A 22,549-nucleotide genomic window follows, 5' to 3' on the forward strand; every position below is an offset into this window, starting at 1 on the left:
CTACAGTCCCTGGTTTCTCCCAGTACTGGGGTCAAACCCAGCCTTTACCCCACGCGGTGCACCTGGCCCTGGCACCTGGCACCGTGCAAGACTCCTTCCCTGTGAGTATTCGCCACCCAGAGAACTCTGCTGCACCCCCAAGGAGACTTTAGGACCACCTCCTGTCTCAGCCAGCCATTCTGTCCTCAACAAAGGTCACACTTTGAACCATAGGCTTCAAACGTGGACCACTCGAACTACACAGGTCTCCTAGATGAGCCTTCATTGACAGGACTGCAGGTGACCAAGAGCATCGAGCCGGGCTCCTACTCCAGCGGAGCCAGGTCCCCTAGCCATCTTGGCCCCGGTGTGACCAGGTGGTCAGCGGTGCACCCCTCAGGGCTCTTGAGGTTCGGGAGGGGCTAATGCCCTGTGCTCTGCTCACAGAAAGTGCAGATGAAATTAACGTGATAACCACTCCGGAAAATCTGAAAATGCCTTGACTTTAAGGATTGAGAAGAGGGGACAGGAGAAAACCACTGAGTCAGCCTCATTTCCAAACTCTCAACAAGGACTTGGGAAGCAGAGTGTGTGAAGTTCAGAGTCTCCACTGCCTGGGGTAGGAGGACTCCAGGGGTGCCAGTACATTGTACATGTGTTTACGAGAGTGTGTGGGTGTGCATGTGTGCCTGTGCACATGTGTGTTGTATGTTCACATGCCTGTGCTTGTCACAGTTTAAGTGTGCTTGCACATGTTTTCTGTGTGAGTGTGTTCATGTGTGGTTACAAGCATGTTTATCTGTGTGCGAGCTTGTATGTACGTGTGTCTACGTGTCTACACATAACCCCTGTATTTGTGTGTACATGTGTTCATGTGCATGTGTCTGTATGGTGCCCCTATATCTGTGTGTTTGGCGTTGTGTCTTTTCTGCGTTTCACCCTAACTGAAAGGGTCTCCATTCCTTTCTAAGTGTCTTTGTTTTACCAGGAATTTGTTAAGGACATTATTCTGAAGCTTGAAGCCTTTTGGGGTGGGAGTGTGACCCTAGGGCAGAGGTAAGGCTTGGCTGCAAATGTACAGCACTGGGGAGTCTCAGAAGGCATAGGAAGGAACTTGTAGCTCAGCTGACGTAGGGGCCAGGCCCAGGCTTAGCAGTCAAGGTCCAGGTGTCTGGCTATCATTTCTTCAGTGTCTTTGTATCCCACACGGGGACACCAGCTTTTGTCCTGCTCCATACAGAGAAAGTATGCACCGTGCACAGGGGCCCAGGAGAGTTGGCTAGGGCACCAGTTCTGTGACTCTGCCTGCCAAGGGGTTGCAGGGGAAGCCTGGTCTTGTTTCTCCCCAGGAGCCATGGATGCTGTGGAACTTGCCAGAAGGTTGCAAGAGGAGGCCACATGTTCCATCTGCCTGGACTATTTTACTGACCCTGTGATGACGGCCTGTGGCCACAACTTCTGCAGAGAATGCATCCAGATGAGCTGGGAGAAGGGGAAGAGCAAGAAAGGGAAGAAGAAGCAGAAGGGCTCCTTCCCCTGCCCCGAGTGCAGGGAGATGTCCCCTCAGAGGAACCTGAGGCCCAACCGCCTGCTGACAAAGGTGGCCGAGATGGCCCGCCAGCACCCAGGGCTGCAGAAGCGAGACCTGTGCCAGGCACACCAAGAGCCCCTTAAGCTGTTCTGCCAGGATGACCAGAGCCCAATTTGTGTGGTCTGCAGGGAGGCTCAGGAGCACCGGATGCACAGGGTGTTGCCTGTGGATGAGGCTGCCAGGGATTATAAGGTGAATGCAAGCTCAGGGGCTTCCGTGTCCAGGAGGAGCCTTGATCAACACTGGGGAAGTATGACCCCAGGGGCCAGTGATCCCTGGTTGGGGATGGGGGAAATACTGTCAAGTTGGCCTCTCTACTCAAGAGAAAGGTAGAACTTCATTTCATAATAAGAGCACTGCTGCTAACTAGAGAGAGGGGAGACAGGCACAATAGGAATGTGTGTAGGTTGGAGGCCAAGCAACTTGGAGGAGAGGCTTTTGCCCCCAGGACAAAATGGGTGTGTGACTGATCTGCATGTTCCCAAGGATGGCCTATAGTATCCATGCTTATTAATGAGGGATTTAATTAAGTGTATAGCAAGCAAAAGTAGAAACAGTGAGTAACAGATAGAAGCCGTAGAGAAATGCAAAGTTTGCAACACCCAGCAGAGACAATCGAGGAGGAGCCTGACCAAGAGAGCAAAAGGCATCATTGTCAGTTCTGGGACTTAGAAACATCAGCATAATCGACTGGGGAAGTCGAGGCAGCAGTCGGGGGAGTTTGTTTAGTTTCGTTTCAGCTGAGCTTTCCCTCCGTGGATGTTTCTCTGGACTGAAAGGCTGGCTTCTCGTTTCCACCGGATGTGTTTGTACCACAGGATAAACTGTGGGATCCTCTGTGGGAAGGGGCTTGTCTTCTAGTTGTTCTCAAATGCACATTTTTACTCTTGGGTTATTTGCTGTGTATTTGTTTCCCTACTTGTCACAGAGTTAGGGGGCCAGCCAATCCCAGGACAAGGAGCTTTCAAGGACATTTTGAGACAAATGTGGCTGAGTGTAAAATAGATTCAGGGCAACCCTGCTTGCTTCCAAAGCCAGCTGCTCAGTGTGTTCAAACCCCATAGATAATTTACCTATATACTGTCTACTACAGTGACCTAACCTCCAAACCCCAGGTCACTGAAGGCTCCTTTCCTGAACCGCATGGGTTCTAACTCAGGGCCCACGGCCTGGCGTGGCCACTGGAGTGGGAAACTGGAACCTTCAGGCATCCATTTTTACTTCCTGACTGAAGGTCATTTGCTCATGTGTGTTGTGTTCTGAACGCCTCACTCCGAAGCCATCTGTTTTTTTTTTTTTTTTTTTTTGGTCGGGGGTGGGGACTGCCTGGTTTCTTGAGCTCCTATAAGGGTCTCTGGGGTCAGAGTAGCCTGAAAGACCACAGCCCAGACATTGGCAGAGATGGGATCGACTGACCTGAGTGTGTTTGTGTATCCAGATGAAGTTGGAGGAAGACATAAAGTATCTTCGGGAGGAGTTGATAAAGACAGAAACGCTGCAAGCCAAGGAGGAACAGACCTTAACTGTGTGGCAGGTGGGTTTCCAGTGGCTGTCCATACCCATCCTCATCCTAGACAGGAAGAGCCTTTCAGGGTGGGAGGCTTCAGGGAGGAAAAGGTTCCTAGACTCTGCAGGTTTGGTGGCTGACCAGAAAATTAAGTCCACACAAGACAGGTAAGGGGATTTTTAAAAAATGATTTTAATGATGAGGAGGACCTCACATGAAAAATGAGTCTCAGATGATGGAGTATGCTAGAACATTTGTCAGAGGACAAAATTACAGCACATTTACATTTTTTTGTTTGTAGACAAGGCCTCCATAAATTATTCAAGTTAGCCTTGAACTCATAGGCTTAAGTAACCCTACCTGCCTCAGCCTCCCAAATAGCTATAACTATAGGCATATACTTCTGTACCTGGTTAGTTCAGATGAATTTTTTAAATTCATTTTGCCTGCATGTGTTTATGAAAAATGTGCATGCAGTGCCAGACAAGGCCAGAAGCGGGCATCGCACACCCCCACCCCCACCCCTGGAACTGGACTTAAAGATGGATTAGCTACTATATGGGTGCTGGGAACCAAACTCTGGTGGTCCTGTGGAAGAGGACCTTAACTGGAAGTGCCCTTAACTACTAAGCCATCTCTCCAGCCCCCTTTTCAATGATTTTTTCCTTACTTTAGATCTTAAGTAGCTTTATTTTATTCTTGAAACAGGCAATGCTCCCATAAAAATAAATGTGGGCTGCATCTTTGATCTTAAAGATTGAGGGCTGCAGATCTGCCATTCCATGTCAAAAGTATCTTTTGTGTAAGGTGGGATCAGGGAGACAATAGGACAATGACTAGTTGGCTAACAGTCGGTCGTCTTGTGGTACTTTTGGGGGACTGACTTCCTCCTGTTCACTGGAAATAACTTATCTGGGGGGCAGTTGGGCTTGCTGGTGTATATGTGTGACTCCAGAATTCAAGGAAGCAAAAAGCAAAATCTGTTAGTTCAAGGTCAGCCTGGACTACATAGCCAGTTTCAGGCCACCCAGGGCTACTTGGGAAGAGCCTGTCTCAGAAGAGGAGGAAGATAACACACACACACACACACACACACACACACACACACACACACACACACACACGGTGTAGGGAAGAAGGAAGGGGTCTGTTTGAGAAGTTTAGCTGTGAAATTCTGATTTCTTAGGAATTTTGGTCAACAGCTTTAGGGACATGGGTAACTCCAATCTGACTTTTAGCCTGGTCATTAGGAGCCCCCTATCCTTTTTATGAACCATGCCTGTGTCCTTCCTTGAGGTCCCACACCAGGACACACAGGCATTTGAATGTGTGGATGCTAACACTCAAGGTCTGATCTGTTAGGGTGTAACAGGGATGGTTTGGGGGACGGCTGTCAAAGGTCCTGGTTCCCAGCTTTGCCCAAGAGTTCTAGGTCACCAAGTGTTCAGAATTGTTGTGTGGCAACCTTGAAGGAAAGCCATCTTTTCTGGGAACATCTCATAGCCAGGATTGGGGGGTCCCCACTCTCGCAGGAGAGAGTGAAGGAGCGGAGAGAGCGAATCTTGGAGGAGTTCCAGAAGGTGGTCCTGTTTCTGGTGGAAGAAGAACGCAGGCTTCTCCAGGTCCTGAAGAAGGAGGAAGAGGATACCTTGGGGAGGCTGCAGGACAGCAAGGCCTGCCTGGATCACCAAGGCCGCTCCCTGGACCTGCTCTTGCTGCAGCTGGAGGAGCGGAGCCAGCAGGAGCCGCTCCAGATGCTGCAGGTGAGTCCAGAGGATGCTGAGGATCCTTGGGACTTTCCCTGTGCTGCCACAAACCTGTGGGTGCACCGTGAGGTGGGGCATGGTCTGAGGATGTGCACTACACCCGGGAGTTTGCGGAACAAATGCATCCTGACAGATAGGGCTGGGCTGGGCTGAGGGTCACCCTCCCATCCATCCCAGCTGCCCACCAGCACACACACACACACACACACACACACACACACACACACACACACACACACGTACGCACGCACGCACGCACGCACACAGACAATAAAATACATTTCTAAAAAGAGGCTTACTTTAACCCAGAGTTTTGGATGTCCAAAAGCATGGTACTGCCAAGGGCTCTCTTCTGGTGCAGGCCTCGTGACAAAGGGCGAGCCAGTGTCTGCCAGCAGGAATGAGGCAGGCTGACGACTTCACCGCCCCTTCTCATCTCTGTTCACCCTGGAGGACCTGTGACCTAATCACCTCTTAAGGGCCCTCACTGTGACTGCTCAGCACTGCAACACTATAAATCAAATGCAGCCTGATTTTCCTGGGAACACACCACATCTAGACAAGGCAATGGGCCACTGGGAAACACTATAAATCAAATGCAGCCTGATTTTCCTGGGAACACACCACATCTAGACAAGGCAATGGGCCACTGGGAAACACTATAAATCAAATGCAGCCTGATTTTTGTGGGAACACACCACATCTAGACAAGGCAATGGGCCACTGGGAAACACTATAAATCAAATGCAGCCTGATTTTCCTGGGAACACACCACATCTAGACAAGGCAATGGGCCACTGGGAAACACTATAAATGTATGCATTTTCCAAGCCAGGGTGTTAATGGTGCTTGAGGAGCCTGTAGATTCTGGGTTTCTAGAAACTCTCCAGGGAACCCTAGGCTCACCCTCAACCCCTCTCCCTCCTCAAACCATGCCCACTGTACCCCCTGCCCTCACTTCTTTGCCCCATTGTTCTATGCTCCTAACTGGATCTGCAGCTGCTTGAGTCCAAAGAAGGAGACTCAGGACCCCACCCTCCTTACCCACAGCTCAACTTCCTGAATGGCTTCATTTATGCTCAACCTGAAAACACTGAAGGGAACACTCCAGAAGTAAACAATCCTTAAGTTTTAAAGGGCGTGCGGTGCGGCTCTGGGGACACTCAGATAAAACCCACCTAGGGTGTGAGCCACCACTTTGTCCACTCCGTCCACGCTGTGTGTTATCACCAGTCATTGTCGTGACTATGAAAGCTATGGGGGGATCTGTGGGAGTGCACACGTTAAGAGCTAATGATGGCTCCAAAGCACAGAGGCAGGGAAGCTGGCAGTTTACATGTGCCGCAGAGAAGCCTGAGCAGCCTCCTTTAAAGGAGCTCTGTGCAAGCTGTGTGCCGGGTTGGCTTAGGTGCACGAGGAGCACAAACTTGCTATAGTGCATTGTTAGGGGCGGTTCTGTTCTATTAGCATTTTCCTGTGCCAGACTCATAAACTGCATCACACACACACACACATACACACACACACAAGCGTGGCGTATACAAGGACTGCTGATCATGGCTTACTTGACTCATGGGAGGACATTACAGGTAAAGAGTTTGGGAGTGGTGTGGCTCAGTGGTAGAGTACTTGCTTAGCAGGGGCCCGTGTTCTGCCTCCACTACTGGAAAGGTTAAGTTCTACAGGTTTCCCAGAACTTGGCACCTTCTCTCTGCTGACCTCAGGCTTGTGACCATGGACTGAGGAGATGCCGAGGGTCTGCCAAGAGGAGGGGGAGGGAAGATCCAGGGAGTGCGGGAAGCTGTTATCTGGGAAGGGAATGTCCAGCAGAGGACACGCCCCAAAGTAGGGGGCGACAGAGGTAACTTAGGTACTGGCGAGCAATACCAGCTCTTACGTGTCCTCCCCGTTGTTTGCAGGATATGAAGGACACCTTGGCCAGGTACTCTGTCACCCGCAGCAGAGGCAGTGGTGGAGGCGGGTGAGGGAGGCCCACATGGAGAGCCAGGGAGCATATGAGTCTGTGTTCCCTGGAGGAAGGAGAGCCTCAGCACGCAGTACCCAGAAGTGGCCCTCCCCGTGGCCATCAAGACCGTGTGCAGAGTCCCAGGGCAGATCGAGGTGCTCAAAAGTTTCCAAGGTAAGCGGAGACCTGGGTCTCCAATCATGAACCCCAGTTCTCTGGGCTGCTGTGCCTTACCCAGATGCTACCCAGGACCAGAGCTATCAACTGGAGGTAAGTTGCCAAGTCTGACCGTCTGCTGAATTAAGATTGCCCCAGTTAGCCCCATCGCCAGTTTCCACGGGGATTTGCAGTGTGGAACCCTTAAGTTGCCCCAGTTGTTAGCTGGAAATGGTAGAGGGGAGGCTTTTGATTAAATATGGAAAAAGAGACATTTGGTCACCAACCCCCACCCCCCGCCCACCGTGAGGGTTCTGGCCCTTCCACCTTTGACCTTGAATGACCCCTAATTTTCTCTGTCCACTTGGACCCTCTGCAGAGGCTGTGGTGCCGGACCCCAGCTCAGCGTACCCCTATCTCCTCCTGTACGAGAGCCGCCAGAGGCGATACCTGAGCCCACCGCCAGAGGGCAGCGCCCCCCTACAGCAAGGACCGGTTCGTAGCCTACCCCTGCGCTGTGGGACAGAAGAGCTTTTCCTCTGGAAGGCACTACTGGGAAGTGGGCATGAATCTCACCGGGGATGCACTCTGGGCCTTAGGCGTGTGCAGGGACAACGTGAGCCGGAAGGACAGAGTGCCCAAGTCCCCGGAGAACGGGTTCTGGGTAGTGCAGCTGTCCAAGGGGAAGAAACACTTGTCCCTGATAACCGACTCCACTCCGGTCACACTCACGGAGCCTCCCAGCCACATGGGCATCTTCCTGGACTTCCAGGCCGGGGAGGTGTCCTTCTACAGTGTGAACGATGGGTCCCACTTGCACAGCTTCTCCCAGGCTACCTTCCCTGGGCCGCTGCTGCCGTTTTTCTGCTTGGGTGCTCCAAAGTCGGGCCAGATGGTCATCTCCACAGTGACCATGTGGGTGAAGGGATGAGGCCTGGGACCAGGCACAGTCGCTGGGCCGTGCCCTGGTTCCCTGGAAGGCAGGACGCTTCACCACCGTGGCCACCTACCCAGGCTTTCGCTGGGGCGCTAAGAGGCAATACCTATGCTGCAGGGCAATTAACCGAAAAAAAATCACGATTAAAATGCTCAAATATGAACGGACTACTGATAAGATGCGAGGTGGGGTAACTTTGGAAAGAGTCCCGTCATTTCCGAGTGAACTAATTTCTAAATATATACCTGCTCACCGTACAAGTTGGTCTTTCGCTTTGTTAGCTTTGCCCCGCCCCAAAGCTTGCTAATTCCTTGGTTCCTTCTCTGACCATTCCGGTCATTCACAGAGAAAGTGGAGCCCCACCCCGCCCCCTTAGGATAGTTAGGGAGGACTCCTCTCCCCTTCCTCAGCGTACACGTCCCTAACACTCCCTCTCCGAAGAACCCCTCGCTCTCCATTGCTGTCACAAGTTACTGACACCCGGGACTCAAGTGAGGCGGTGCACTGGCAAGCACGCGTTTGCGAAGTGGTTTCCACTGCGGGCATTCTGGACCCGCGGCGTGACACCGCGTCTCCTTTCCCCATGCCGGATGACTCAGGTCTGCTGCCAGACAGGAGGAGTGGCGTCGGGGGTGTCCGAGCGACAACAGTCCAGGGGTGCTGAGGGCTGTGCACACAGAGGCGCACCGAAAATCCTCCAACACCATTGCCCACCGCTTGGGTGTTTCCTATTCTCGGGATCGTCCTGAGCCTCAATATTCCCCTACTTCCTTTCCGCGGCTAAAGTTTACATCACGCGGGGCCTGTGGAAGCGGGGACACCACCTGCAGAGACCTGTCACTGTGAATGTAAAGCGCTCTAATTCGGTCCCACCCCCAGGCCGTGTGACAAGCAGTGGCCAATCCACGACAAAAGCGGGTTCCAAAAAAAAGTAAAAATAAAAATCAGTTTCCTACTTCCGCCGCGGTTCCTCTTCCGGCGGAAGTCTCGGAGCCTTGTACCGGGCGTACCCACTACACAGGAGGCCGGGAGTGTGGCCACCTGGACCGGGACCGTGCCCTCTACGCCCCCGCAGCCGAGTAGCCTGATTTCCGCGCGCTGCCAAGAGCCTGATCCAGGCGCTGCCTCCCGTACCATGGCCGCCCCGGACTTGTCCACCAACCTCCAGGAGGAGGCCACCTGCGCCATCTGCCTCGATTACTTCACCGACCCGGTGATGACCGACTGCGGTCACAACTTCTGCCGCGAGTGCATCCGACGTTGTTGGGGCCAGCCCGAGGGCCCATACGCGTGCCCCGAGTGCCGCGAGCTGTCGGCGCAGAGGAACCTGCGACCCAACCGCCCGCTGGCCAAGATGGCAGAAATGGCGCGGCGCCTGCACCCGCCGTCCCCGGTCCCGCAGGGCGTGTGCGCGGCGCACCGCGAGCCGCTGGCCACCTTCTGCGGCGACGACCTCTGCCTGCTGTGTCCCACCTGCGAACGCTCGGAGCACTGGGCTCACCGGGTGCGACCGCTGCAGGACGCGGCCGAAGACCTCAAGGTGCGTTCCGCCAGGTGCAACCGGTCCATGTCTGGAGCGAAGGGATGTCCGGTCACTGTCCCGCCTTGGGCGAGGGAGTGTGAGTTAACCTGATGCGGTGAGGGGGTCGGGATGTAGCCTGTCTTATACCAGGATGAGATGCACAGACGTTCTGGGAAAGCGGGTGTTGGTTGTCAGGCCTGACTGGGCTGGGGAACTGGAGGGGCCACTTGAGAGTAACAGTTTGACTGACGTCAGAGTTGATTCTCGGCCAGTATGTTACCATCGAAGCGTGAAATCAGGCACCAAGTCCCCTTGGCTTTGGATTTCAGCACAGGGGTTTGGAGCTTATAAACAGATCCGTGAGGTTTTCGTTTTTGCTTGGTCCTTACCGGAATCATTGGTCCCGCTGGCTTCCTTTCCTGCCACCGCAAGCCCCCTGATGGTGCTGAAAAGGACCCACGTCTCTCTAGAAGTGACATGATAAATCCTGGCGGGGTCACACTAAAGCTTTCTCTATTACAAAAGAAGAAAAACCTTGTCCTCGCTCTTGCTAGCTTCATAGTCTGAACTTAATTAAACTGGCAAGACAGATGAACAGGAGAAAGACACAGCTTAAGTAACATTTTAGATTTCTCCTGCACAGGGGTCACACAAGGGAAAGAAAAGGAGACTCAGAGAAGCAGGTACTAGGGCTTTTATCCAAACGGGTGTAGAGCTCCCAGAGACAGACTGGGACTCTAGGTCTCAGCAGCTGTGGACCTGTCTAGGAAGGAGTTGGCTAATGGCAGAGAGGGTGCCTTCTGCCCAGCCCTCTCCTCCACGTGAACATCACAGCCCCCCGGCAGGTTTGAGTGTATGGACACAGCGTGCTTTATCAGGGGACACCAGGGAATCAGCAGATGGCTTTTACCTGTGACCAACGTAAGCTGTTCCTCCACACACTAGAGCTTGGGATGGGGTGCCCTGGGCCATGCTTGCCTTCATGGTTCAGGTGACAAGTTCACTCTTTGGCACTGGCTCAGAGGGGAGCATCCAGTTCTCCAGTAAAACCAGAGAGATGGGAGGGTTCCATAGGCAGGAACTGGGAGTCGAGGGGAGAACCAAGGCCTGACCCAGGGCCTCCTGGGTTCCATTCAGCTCTCACCACACCCAAGTAGGAAGTCTGCATCATGACCTAACCGTTGATTGGTTTGTGTGCAGCCAGAGCTTGAAGTTTTTGCCAAAGCGTACTCATGTTGCTACTTCACAAGCCCACTCTGTTTAAAATGCTATCCCTGGCCTCAGCATTGGAAATGGGGAAATGGGGGCCAGAGAGATGTCTCGAGTAGTTAGAGTTTACTGTTCTTCCAGATTGCCCAAGTTCGGTTCCCAGCACTTGTACTAGACAACTCATAGCTGCATATAACCCCAGCTCCAAGGGGAGCTAACATGCCTGGCCTCTAAAGACATGTACACGGAAGTGCACATCCCACTTACAGACATACACATAATCAAAAATGAGAAAATGCCCAAGTATAGTGACTCATATATGTCATTCCAGCCACTCAGAAGGCTGAGGCAGGAAAATCAAAGTTCAGGCTCTACTTGGGTTGCAGAGTAAGTTCAAAGCCAGTGCAGATAATGTAGTAAGATCATGTTATAAATAAAAAGGGGCTAGATGTAACTCAGTGGTAAGGCACTCACTAAGCATGCGTGAGGCCCAGGGTTCCAGGGGAAGTCACTGGAAAGAGCGTAGTACATGCACGGTCGGTGTACGTGATGACAAGTGACAAGACAGGCCTGGACTTTCAAGAGAAGTTAGGGAGCATCTGGGACAAGCCTATGACATCCACCATAACTCTGATGAGGGCTGAGCCCCGCTGGCAGCGAGGGTCCATCTCTCCTCTATGACTGACTTCAGGATTCCCCCAGCGCCATGTCCAGGCCTAGAGTTTATGGGGTCTGGACTGATACAAGCAGACCCTACTGAGATCAACACAAGCCACCCAATTGGCCTGTTTATAGGAATGTTTGCCATTCTGTAGTACGTAAAACTGCAAGAAAGTAGAAATGGAAGCTGGATCAGGTCCACCCTAGGAAAATGAAGGACTGGGAGAAAAGATGGAGTAGGAAGTCTAGTTTGACCTCTTTTGGTGCATTCCCTCTTGTTTTAATCACAGATAGCGATGGCACACAGCCCTGGAGGCTGTCCAAGGTCAAGGCTATCTAATCAGGGCTGCTTCCCTGCTCACAAGTGGCCCCCTTCTTGCTGTGGAAGAAGCAGGAACTCAAATCCCATCCAGAGGGCCTTACTCTCATAGCCCAATCACCCTCCAGAAGTCTAGCCCATCACCTAGGTGGTCAATACTCATAGATGATCAGATATTCAGCTTGAGAATTTTGAGGGATACTTAAGCCTTAGCCTCTGATTTGCTGTGACCCCTTGTGACCACAGGGAAAGAGGAGGGGGCAGTGGTTTGGAGGGAGAAAAGCTCAGTCTTCAGTGCCAGCTTGGTGGGCGTGTCCTGTTGAGGGAGCCTGGATGCACCCACCAAGCAGGGAACAAGTAGTTGTCTGCTTTGCAGGGGTGAGTGGAGCTTAGGGCCATGGGACTAGAACAAAAAATGAGAAACCTTGACTATGACATTTGGTGAATTTGGGGAAGGGGAGGGCGGTTCTGAACTTTGGTCACTAGTGGGGATACTGCCAAATCCGGAGGATACCTGCCAGTGGTGGGCATTTTATCCTGCCTTTATCTGAACGAATTTCATTTGACCCAATGGGGAAGAGGCTGGGATAGGAGGTCAGGAGGGAAAAGGCAGACGTCTGTGTCTGGGCCCCACTTATAGGGCCGGATGCCTAATGGGATTCTCACAGCACCGCCTGGTCTCCATCCCACCAGGGGAGGCTGGAGAAGTCACTGGAGCACCTGCGGAAACAAATGGAGGATGCGATGCTGTTCCAAGCCCAGGCTGAGGAAACCTGTGCCTTGTGGCAGGCAGGTGCCGGGTCTGGGGTGAAGGAGGGAGCATCAAGTCAGTAGCTGGATACCAGACTAGCCTGAGACACCCTGTGGTCAGACCGGAACATGTGCATGTGTGTAATATAGGATGCCAAAGTTGGATTCTGTCCTTCTGCCCTGCACTAAGTTCCTGGGGTCCTGGCATGGGGCCATAGAGGGAGCAGACATGAGGGGTCCTAAGGATGGATTTGGATTGGATGTCAGGAGCAGGCCAGGTATGGGGGGTCTCCAGTAGTGGATTTAGGAGTCAGGGAGGTATTTGGCATTGGGGTAGATTTGGTCTAGCTTTGCGGTGGCAGCTTTGTCTGACTGACATGTGGAATGGACTTGGGGCCTGTGTGACAGATTTGGGTGTGGCTGGTCTCAGGAATGGATCTAGGTCTGATTACTCAAGGGATGGGTCTGAGTTGTGAATAGCCCAGTATTGTCAGCTATGTATCTGGGCAGCCGCAGGTGACAGGTTGGATATGTTGTCAGCTTTGAGGGTCTAGGCAGCTCCAGTGTCTGATCAGCCTAGGGTGGTGGATTTGAGGTGTGGGCATCCCCAAAGGGTCAGTCTCTGGTCTGGCATCAGGTCTCGCCCTCAGCTGTCCTTCTTGTGCCCTACAGAAGATGGTGGAGAGCCAGCGGCAGAATGTGCTGGGTGAGTTTGAGAGGCTGCGCCGCCTGTTGGCGGAGGAGGAGCAACAGCTGCTGCAGAAGCTGGAGGAAGAGGAGCTGGAGGTGCTGCCACGGCTCCGAGAAGGTGCCACGAGACTCGGCCAGCAGAGCACACAGCTGGCTGCCCTCATCTCAGAGCTTGAGAACCGCTGCCAGCTGCCGGCGCTGGGGTTATTGCAGGTGAGTGAGCTGAGCGGAATGTCCTGGAGGCTCCCGGTGCTCCCAAGGGGAACTGTGTGCTCCTCTCGCCACACTGCTCAGGACACTGCTTCCTCTCCAGACACACAGAGTCTGCACCTTCCTGCTGCAGGAGTGCCACGGGCATGCAAGACAGCCCCCGGCCCGTCTCTCCTGTGAATACCATAGCAGCTAAGACAGGTATCCCAGCATTCTGCCACCCCACTCTCAGTGTGAATACAAGAAAGAGAAGTAGTCTTTGGTGTCCATGGAGACGAATGCCAGCCCCCCAATGGGAATGTGCCAATTCCTTGAATGAAAGGGTACACACAGCATGTGCGTATCAGCTCGCGCATCCTCTGCCTGCTTTCAGTCACTACTGGCTGACCTGAGATCCTGAATATTCTGAACATGCTGCTAAATAGCTGTTGCTCATGTGTTCAATCCAGATGTGATTTTACTTTCCATCCACAGTCGGCTGAGTGTGCAGGTGCAGAATGAGGGCATACAGTGAGGCGGACCTCGTAAGAAGTCCCAGCATGCGGCTTCCCATTTCCTCAGGCTGGTTGACCACAGTTGCTGTTCTCTGTGAACAAAGCAGAGTGGACGTGGATCAGCCTGTGTACCTTGCGGGCAGGATACGCCTTGTTTAGCTCTGAGGGATGCTTTTTGTCCCTTGCTGATTATTCATTCTTGTTCCTGGGCCCCTGAGAGCTCTCAGTAGGACTCCCATCCCAATGCTTTCAGCTTATAGTCCATACTCCCTACTCCCCACTCACCCCTGGGTGTCCAGTTATCTTCATGGGGGCCACCCCATCATTTCTGTTGTAGCAATGTGAGACCCGGGAGTTGAAGTCAGGCAACAGCCTCTGATAGGGGCTCTTGGATCCCTCAGGACAAATCACTTCAGAAAAGTCCTCCTCGTAAGACCTCATGGTAGGGATTAAATTTTGATGTGCATCTTGATGGAGACATTTAAACTATATAACAAGTCCCTTAGCACCTCTCTTCTTCTAATTTTTTTTTTTGAGTTATCCCCAAGATGTATGTGTCAACCCTGCTCTTCTCTGAATCTTGCCTTCTTATTTTCCCCAAACCAGAACACTCAGGTCCCCTGTCTTCTGTTTCAGGGCAGTCTAGATGACCGTGGAAAGTGTGGCAGTCGGTTCTAGGACCCTTCAACAGGCTCAGGGCTTCAGTTTCCCCATCTGTCCCCTGGGGATTGATGGGACCCAGGGGTGACTATTGAATATAGGCTGTGGGATCCACTGTTGCCCTTCCCTAGGGGCTCGGCTGTGTTTTGTGCCATCCCATAACCAACGCATGTAGTTATGGGGGGCTAAGACTGGCTCTCTGCCATTCATGTAGGACAGAGACAGTGTCTTTCCTCTGGGGCCCAGGTGCTGGGTACGTAGTAGGAGGTGGCTCACTAAGAAGAGACACCTAGGGATTTTGACCTTAACCAAGCTGTCAGATGGTTAGAGCCTGCCAAATAGAAATATCTCTGTGTGCTTTTAGAGGGAGAACTAGAGGAACAGAGAGGAATGGAGACAGGCCTGTGTCAGTAAAGCAGAAGAAATGCACTGACATGCCTATCACCTGATCTTTGTGTCTGTTGTGTGTGTGTGTGTGTGTGTGTTTGTGTGTGTGTGTATGGAAGCGAGTGCGCTGTCCATTCCAATCTCGTGCCCTCCTTGAAGATACATGTACTTTGCTATATGTTGCAGGCAAAAGGCTTCTTGGGCTTTTTTGGTCGTGTCCCCACTGTAAGGTGCTCGTATTTGTGTGAGCACCTAGTGAGACTCACTGGGACAGACAGGAAACACAAGAAATCAAAGCAGTCTTGTGGATCACCCACGGTCACCCTGCTGGGCTACAGAAAGCAAAATGCTGGGAGCTTTTAGGAGGAAAGGACAACTTGGAAATGGGGGCATAGAGAGGTCTGTGTGAACACCACATTTAGTTTTGTTTTTTGTATGTGGTGGTTTCGGGGCATACAGTCGTATTTCACACCACCATGCTGCCTAGCTGCCACCTGTGGCCCCCATCCTTCCCCCACTTGTATCCCACTACTGCCTGCTGCCCACCCGGTCCCCCCTTCCACCAAGCTTTGCTAGGAAAGCCTTGGCTGCATGCTGGGGTGAGTCATGCCCATTTGTGGGCGTTAAGAAACAGCCCTTGCTTAATCCTGTCCCTATGAGCTGCTGTTCCTTGTCTAGGGTGAAAAAGGAAATCTAAGGGGGTCTATGCTCTCGGCCCCAGTCTGCAGGGTCTTTCTGTCTGGTGTCTAAGGCCTGGTGTTGTCACCTATGACCTTCTGGGCACGTGCCACTCACAGATGAGGGCTGGGAGACATGGAACCTGTCTGTGTGTGCTGTTAACCCCCCTAGGCTGACATGCTCTATAGTACAGAGTTGATCCCCCATCCCCCCACCCCCGTGAACAGATGTGTCTAAGGAGGCCCCTTCCCTACTCTGAAGTCCAAGGCTCTCCTGTCACCCCAGCAAGGAAAGTCTTGTGCCATCCTTGCCTCGGGCCATGTGACCACCAGTGCCCCCATCACACCTGTTTCCTAAAGGGTGGAAGACAGGAAGTTTCATCCACTCTGCCCACATACGGGCTCACGGTGCTCCAGGCTCATGCCCATGTATCCTCCCCTGTGTCTTTGAGGGAGTCCACATTCACCTCCAGAGCCCTCATTTGAGGCCTTTGTGATCTGTTGTCTCTCAGACAGAACTTGCAAGTCTGATCCCATCTGCAGGGACCTTCTCCCTTGGCAGGGACTGTATCTTATTTATTATGTCTGACAAGAAGGCCAAGGCTGCATTCGTCGCTCAGCTCCCTGCCACATAAAGTGCCGTAGGCTGAGTGCCTGACACACAGAACGTTACTTCCTTATGATTCTGGGGGCTGGAAGTAGAGGACAGGGTTTCAACAGTGTGTTAGTTTATTTTGGTGCTGTGAATTACCCGAGGCTGGGGGGCCGAAAGCCCAAGCAGCATGCTGGCAGCTTGAATGGGTGACACCTTGACTGTGTCGTGTCATGGCAGTAGCATCATACTTTAAGGGGCTGAACAAGGGAGGCTGCTTGGTGAGATGGGGACTAGAGGAGAGGAAAGGACCAGCGTGCTGTTACCTCTCATAAGAGCTACCCAGGGTCCACGTGAACTGTATTATATTAATTCCTTCTAAGGGTAAGCCCCTGACACTTCGCTTTAGATGGCACCTCTTAAAGGTCACACCACTTTCTTGACAAATCTTCATGGGGTTCAGATTCCCACCACCTCTCTAGGAGGACAGTCACTCCAGCCAAATCATCGAGGTTGGTGTCTCTGGAGGTCTCTCTCCTGGTTCAAAGACACCCATCCGTCTCCGTGTTCCCACCTGTCACTCAAGTCACCAATCCTGCTGTTACCATCAGCTGACTGGGGGCTGCTCTAGTGAGACAGACCCTGGTGGGCAGGGAGCTCTTGTCTTGGTGTTTGGCAGGGGTGAGCAGGAGCATCGGACAATGGTACGTGGTGCTCTCTGGTGTCCTTGGGTGAGGACATCGGGGGCCTGACCCTATAGGGTTACAGTTCTTGTGTAAGAGCCTAGGGAGTAGAGACTTGTCCCTGTGGCAGGCAGTGCTGTAGCTCCCAGGCAGGCCTGGGGATCAGGATTCCTTGACCTGTAACACCAGCCAGTGTTAAGGCCCAAGGTCTCACTCAGACCCTTGACTTTAGGATTATACATCTCCCTGGAACTCTTGCTGGCAGCCGGGGTCTGCCGTTTCCGGGACCTTAAGTCCATTTGTTTTTAGCTGAGGCTCACTGCCGTCTAACCCTCTGCTTATTTATTGACATCTTCCTCCTGCCCTTACCACTCAGCCAGCTGACTGGGCAACGTCTACCAGCTCTGTTGCTTCTCTTTTGAATATTACCAGCTCAGCCTATGCCACCACAGTTAGGAGAGAAGAGACCATGAGGGCCTGTTGGAACACCTGGGAAATGGATAGGAGGGTGCCCGTGACCCTGCATGCCATGGGAGCTAAACAGCCCGTTTTATAGCCAGAGACAGGGTTTTGTATACTTGGCAGCATGCCTCTGGGCGCCAGTCACCACTGCCTTCTAGGCCACCAAGGGAAGCACTACCAGAGTTCACGGAGGCAGAAATCTGCTGCAGGCTGTTTTGGCTGAGGCTACACTTTCAGGAGCAGTGAGGGTCTATTTCCATCTTTGCATAGTTGTTGGGAGATTGTGTGGAGTGTTGTGATGACATCAGCATAGTTGGGGTAACAAGGGAAAGTCCAGCAGCTGCCAACTAGGGAATAAATTGACCACCTCCCATCACCTTTGCTTATCTACAGGAAAGTTAATGTTACAAGTACTTAACAGTAAGAACTTGAAATTATTAACACTAATAGTGACTGTTGTAGCCTTGGTTGTCCTGAAACTCACTCTGTAGACCAGACTGGCCTTGAACTCACAGAAATCTGCCTGCTTCTATCTCCTAGGGCTGGGATTAAAGGTGTGCACCACCACTGCCTGGCTGTGAGGTTTTTTTTTTTAATTTTTATTTTTTAGAAATTTTATTGATTTTTCTAAGTTTCAGACACTTATACCACAGATCCTGATTATGTCCACTCCCACTGCCCCGACACCTCCAGCACATGCTCTTCCTACCTTCTTGTCTTCCCTTTCTCTTTTATTTAAGTGATCCCCTGAGTCCAGTTCGTGTTGCCCATATGTGCCTAATGAGCCCCTCCCACTTTGTGCTGGGCTTACTGACTGACTGGCCTGATCTTATGCAGGTCTCCACAGCTGCTGTGAATTCCTAAGTGCAGGGGTCATCTCAGGACCGTGAGACAGCCTGTCACAGCTTTCATCCCCATCCTCCAGTTCTTCCATTACTCCCTCCCTCTCTCCTAGGATGTCTCCTGAGCTGTGCATGGATGTACATGCAGCTAGAAATGACTCACTTAGGGTTGAGCACTCTTTGGTCACTGATTCCTGGCACTTTGATTAGTCTTGATGATCTGCACTGGCTGCTGTCTCCTGCAGAGAGAAGCTTCTCTAGCCGAGGTTGACAACAGCATTTATCTGGATAGAAACGTTTAGAAGTCAGTTTGAAAATGTTTGTTTAGTAAATCAACAGTAGTAGGTTCCCCTCTAGGGCCTATGGCCTCCCCAGCCATACCAGGCATGAATCCCTTCCTCCTGTAGAGCAGGCCTCAAAGCCAATGAAAAAGCAGTTGTTAGCCCTGTAGCCTCAGGGCTACTATTGTATCAGTGAGCATATCTTAGCTCATAGGTCAGCGTTGTACCAGGGTGTACCTCTAATTGAGTCCATTGGTGACTTGGTCCTGTAAAAGCTAGCCATCAGGGAGGTACTTCCAGGTCTGTGCAGCTTGATTTCTCTATGAACTGTGACCAAAGTGTGTTGGTCTTCAGCAGTAGAGGCTTACCTTCTAATTGTGGTGGGTAACCAAGAGCAATGGTAAGCCTGTGTTTGGGAGCTTATGGGACTTCTCTGACCAGTAGCAACTGGGGTTTATCTAATTGTAATTTTTGACAGGCTAGCTGTATCTTGAAATACGGTTACATTCCAAGGTTTGGGAGAGGGAGGGACACAGTTTGGCCCCTGATTGTGAGATGACTGTTGAAGACCAGATAAATAGACACAGAAGGAAGAACATGACATGGAGCTAAGCTGAGGCACCTGTGGGACCTGGGAGGTAGTATTAGGGGAAGGGGCAGAGGACACAGTGGGGACACGGGGCTAGGCTCTTAGTGAGGAGCCTGACCTTACACAGCTCACCCTATTCATGGGGCAAATACACATGCCTGTCCTGCCCTAAGAGAAGACAGTGGCCCGTCGTTTGCTGTAAGTGAGAGGAAGAGGCGGGACTTATGTGGACCTGGCTTATCCTTCAAGTCATGTCTCCACGGGGCTCTAGACCTCTGTGGCATTTCTGTGTCTGGACTGTGACCGGATCCCACTTGTATGTGTCTTTGCTATGTGGGACTGGAGTGATCTGGGGAGAGCCAGGATGAGGTAACAAGCCTTGGTACTGAGTGTACACTTTCTTCCTCCTACAGGACATTAAGGACGCCTTGTGCAGGTATGAGCCTGGGCAGCTGGGCAGGATGTGGGGGGGGGGCGGCTGCTGGCCCCATGCATGAAGCTGAGCTGTCCCCTGCAGGGTGCAAGATGTGAAGCTACAGCCTCCAGAGGTGGTGCCCATGGAGCTGAAGACCGTGTGCCGGGTCCCAGGGCTGGTGGAGACCCTGCGGAGGTTCCGAGGTGGGTGTTCAGTCCTGGGAACAGAGCTGTCAGGAGACCCAGGACTTGAAGTGGATTCAGTAGCTTAGAGCAGCAGTTCTAGAAATTTCCCTGTGCTCTAGACATGTTACCATGCATGAGTATTTTTTTTTTCCAGTTTAAATTTAGATAAGAAACAAGGTTGCTTCACAAGTCAGTTCCAGGTCCCTCCATGCGTGAGTATTTTTCCAAACCAAGTAATTCTCCATCAGGCCCAGCCCCACAAGACTGCCCTGCTTCAGTGCTGTTTGCCAGACCCAGGGGATGCCCGTATTTCTGTCTCCCTGCTCTTCCTCCCAAGTCCTCACAACGCCTACCTGATTATAGATAATTTGCTAGGGTGACTCACAAAATCCAGGAGACACTTTGCTTGGTATTAACTGTTATAAAAGCTACAGTTGAGAAATCAAGGTGTAGGCGAGGCTGGAGGATGGGCACAGAGCCTCCCTGCCCTCGATGGACACCACCCGCCCCAGCTCAGTGTGCCAGGTCACTGTGAGCAGACGTGACACCTGACTCCTCTCCTCTTCTGGAGCCAGTGAATGGGGCTGAAATTCGCATCCTTCTGTCTCACAGCTGGCTGTGTGACCGTCCCCATCCTGATGTCATCAGCACCACCCGAGCCATCTTTAGCGGCATAAGTTCAGGTGTGATGTCAGTGACTCCTAAAATTGGCAAAGCAGGTTTTCAGGCCTTCCTCCAAAGCCAGGGGTGTGGACTCTGTTGTCAAGCCTCGTTTGTCCAGGGACTGCTGCCCTTGGTTCTAGCCAAAGGTCAAGGGGTTGGGGGCATGCCAGGCCCAAAGGTAGGTAGACCAGAAATCACCTGGGACTGTGACAGCAACTCTTCTCCTGAGCAGGTTTCTGTGTTTCCCTGGGCCCAGGATGCAGCTGTGGCCCAAACCCAGTCTTCTCTTATAGAGTAAAAGAAAGACAACTATAGAAAGTGGTCAGGATATGGTGTGGCCAGAAGCATCCACACTTCAAGGTCACCCTTGGCTATGTAGGAAGCAAGTCCATCCTGGGCTACATGAGACCTTTCTCAAAAACAAACAAACAAAAAATGTAGCCAGAATGCCATCTTTTCATTGGAAGTAATGTAGGAGTGGTTTCTAGAACATTCTGGGTTCAGATAGAGCTAGATATTCTCCACTGGGGAGAGTTACTTAAGCCTGATGTTCCAACAAACAGGAGCATGGGCTGCCGGGGAGGGTTTGGCTGATGGCTAGAGCAGGATGGGGCCTGACTTGGGAGTATGGTTGACCTTGGGCCTCTCCATAGGGGACATAACCCTGGACCCAGACACTGCCAACCCAGAGCTCATCTTATCTGAGGACCGGAGGAGTGTGCAGCGTGGTGACCAGCGGCAGGCTCTGCCTGACAGCCCAGAGCGTTTTGACCCAGGCCCCTGCGTGCTAGGCCAGGAGCGCATCACCTCCGGCCGCCACTACTGGGAGGTAGAAGTTGGGGATCGCACCAGCTGGGCACTTGGTGTGTGCAAAGAAAATGTCAACAGGAAGGAGAAGGGGGAGCTGTCAGCTGGCAACGGGTTCTGGATTCTGGTGTTCCTGGGGAGTTTCTATAATTCCACTGAGCGGGCCTTCTCCCCACTCCGGGACCCTCCTAAGCGTGTGGGCATCTTTCTGGACTATGAAGCTGGCCATCTCTCGTTCTACAGTGCCACAGATGGGTCGCTGCTGTTTATCTTCCCTGAGACCCCCTTCTCGGGTACACTCCGGCCCCTCTTCTCACCTTTGTCTAGTAGCCCGACCCCTATGACCATCTGCAGGCTGATAGGTGTGCCTGGGGACACCACTGGTCCCCAGTGACCCACACCCTCTAGAGGAGCCCCTTCACCTCTCCTGGTCCCTTGTCCTGACCATACAGAGGCCCAGGAGCCAGACAGTGTCCTGTGAGCATTAGGAGAAACACACAGTGCCTTTTTGACCACACATGGGAACACAAGCTCTCAGTCTCAGCGACATTAAGAGTAGGAGGAGGACACTGGACTGGGCTCTGTCCTCGTGGTGGAGATCCTCTCCACCACTGATGTCACTTAGTGCCAAAAGCCTTCACCAAAGCACTAAGTCCCATGTGTCACCAGCACCTCTGACTCGAGGTTCCAGTGATGTGTGTGATAGGCTTTTCCAGAAGTAATCCGGACCTGTCCACACTGCTGTGCCAACAAGCACACCACGCCATCCCTGAAATGAAACTAGGTAAGGTTAGGTAGGAGCCAGCTTCAAGCTCACCAGCATCTCAGGATTTGGTCCAGTAGATGGGAGGGCTCCTCAGAGTCCTTACCACGCTAGGGGTAGCTGCAGTGAAAGATGAGAGGACAGCGGCCTGGCCCCAGGTGAAGGAATAGTCTGGTGGGGGCTGAATCCTAAATGAGTCCTCTACATTTGTATTCAGCACAGAAGGGGCCCAGAAGTAGAACTCAGACATGACACTTGAACATGCCCTCCTGTTCGAGACTTGTCTGGTTTTGCCCTCAGAGGGGCTTCCCTGGTGTCTGGCAAGCTTTGGTACACGGCCTGTGGCTGTCTGCCTTGCAGTGAGTCGGTCATACAGTCCCAAGTGCACAGGAGCCAGCAGTGACTGCTTTTGTATGACACATGTGGGAGTTTTATCTTTATTTATTGAAAGGGAAACATTTAAATAAACGGTTATCTGGAACAGTGTCCTCTGCTTATCCTGTGGGTAATTGACTGGGGCCGTGCACTGGTAAGGTGACTCAGCAGTTAAAAGTACCATACTGCTTTAGCAGAGTCTGAACTCACTTGGGTCCCAGCTCCCAAGTTGAGCAGCTTATAACTGCTTGTAACTCCCACTCCAAGGAATTACATATCTGCCTTCTGAGGGCATTTGCACTCACATGCTGCATAAAACCCTCTCTTGCATACATACAAACAAAAAAAAACCTGACATGCCAGGCAGACATGGGTTGAGGAGGTAGTCACTAGGAAACACAGGTTCCCAGGT

The 22,549-nt window shown here is 52.2% G+C and overlaps 2 protein-coding genes across 4 annotated transcripts; both read left to right on the forward strand.

Annotated features, from left to right (window-relative positions):
* The first annotated feature begins 22 nt into the window (after positions 1 to 22).
* Positions 23 to 8,065, forward strand: Trim17 (tripartite motif containing 17). Its single transcript, XM_013111544.3, is given in 8 exon segments — positions 23 to 598; positions 1,329 to 1,762; positions 3,009 to 3,104; positions 4,610 to 4,840; positions 6,763 to 6,785; positions 6,880 to 6,983; positions 7,345 to 7,442; positions 7,444 to 8,065. Coding segments are annotated over 7 exon segments (1,434 nt in total). The 5' UTR covers positions 23 to 598; positions 1,329 to 1,333; the 3' UTR covers positions 7,897 to 8,065.
* Positions 8,066 to 8,868: 803 nt separating this feature from the next.
* Positions 8,869 to 22,243, forward strand: Trim11 (tripartite motif containing 11). 3 transcript variants are annotated; one of them, XM_021225851.2, is made up of 6 exons: positions 8,869 to 9,442; positions 12,306 to 12,401; positions 13,038 to 13,265; positions 19,343 to 19,365; positions 19,447 to 19,547; positions 20,846 to 22,243. In XM_021225851.2, exons 1-6 carry the CDS (start codon positions 9,038 to 9,040, stop codon positions 21,391 to 21,393), a joined length of 1,401 nt encoding a protein of 466 aa, XP_021081510.1. In that variant the 5' UTR covers positions 8,869 to 9,037; the 3' UTR covers positions 21,394 to 22,243. The 3 variants fall into 3 exon arrangements, with proteins under 3 accessions (XP_021081510.1, XP_021081511.1, XP_005067766.1); XM_005067709.4 differs by having other exon boundaries at positions 8,870 to 9,442; positions 13,035 to 13,265; XM_021225852.2 differs by lacking the exon at positions 12,306 to 12,401 and having other exon boundaries at positions 13,035 to 13,265.
* Positions 22,244 to 22,549: the final 306 nt, after the last annotated feature.

The sequence above is a fragment of the Mesocricetus auratus genome, unplaced genomic scaffold (assembly GCF_017639785.1).
Source record: "Mesocricetus auratus isolate SY011 unplaced genomic scaffold, BCM_Maur_2.0 Super-Scaffold_100007, whole genome shotgun sequence".
Classification (NCBI taxonomy): Eukaryota; Metazoa; Chordata; class Mammalia; order Rodentia; family Cricetidae; genus Mesocricetus; species Mesocricetus auratus.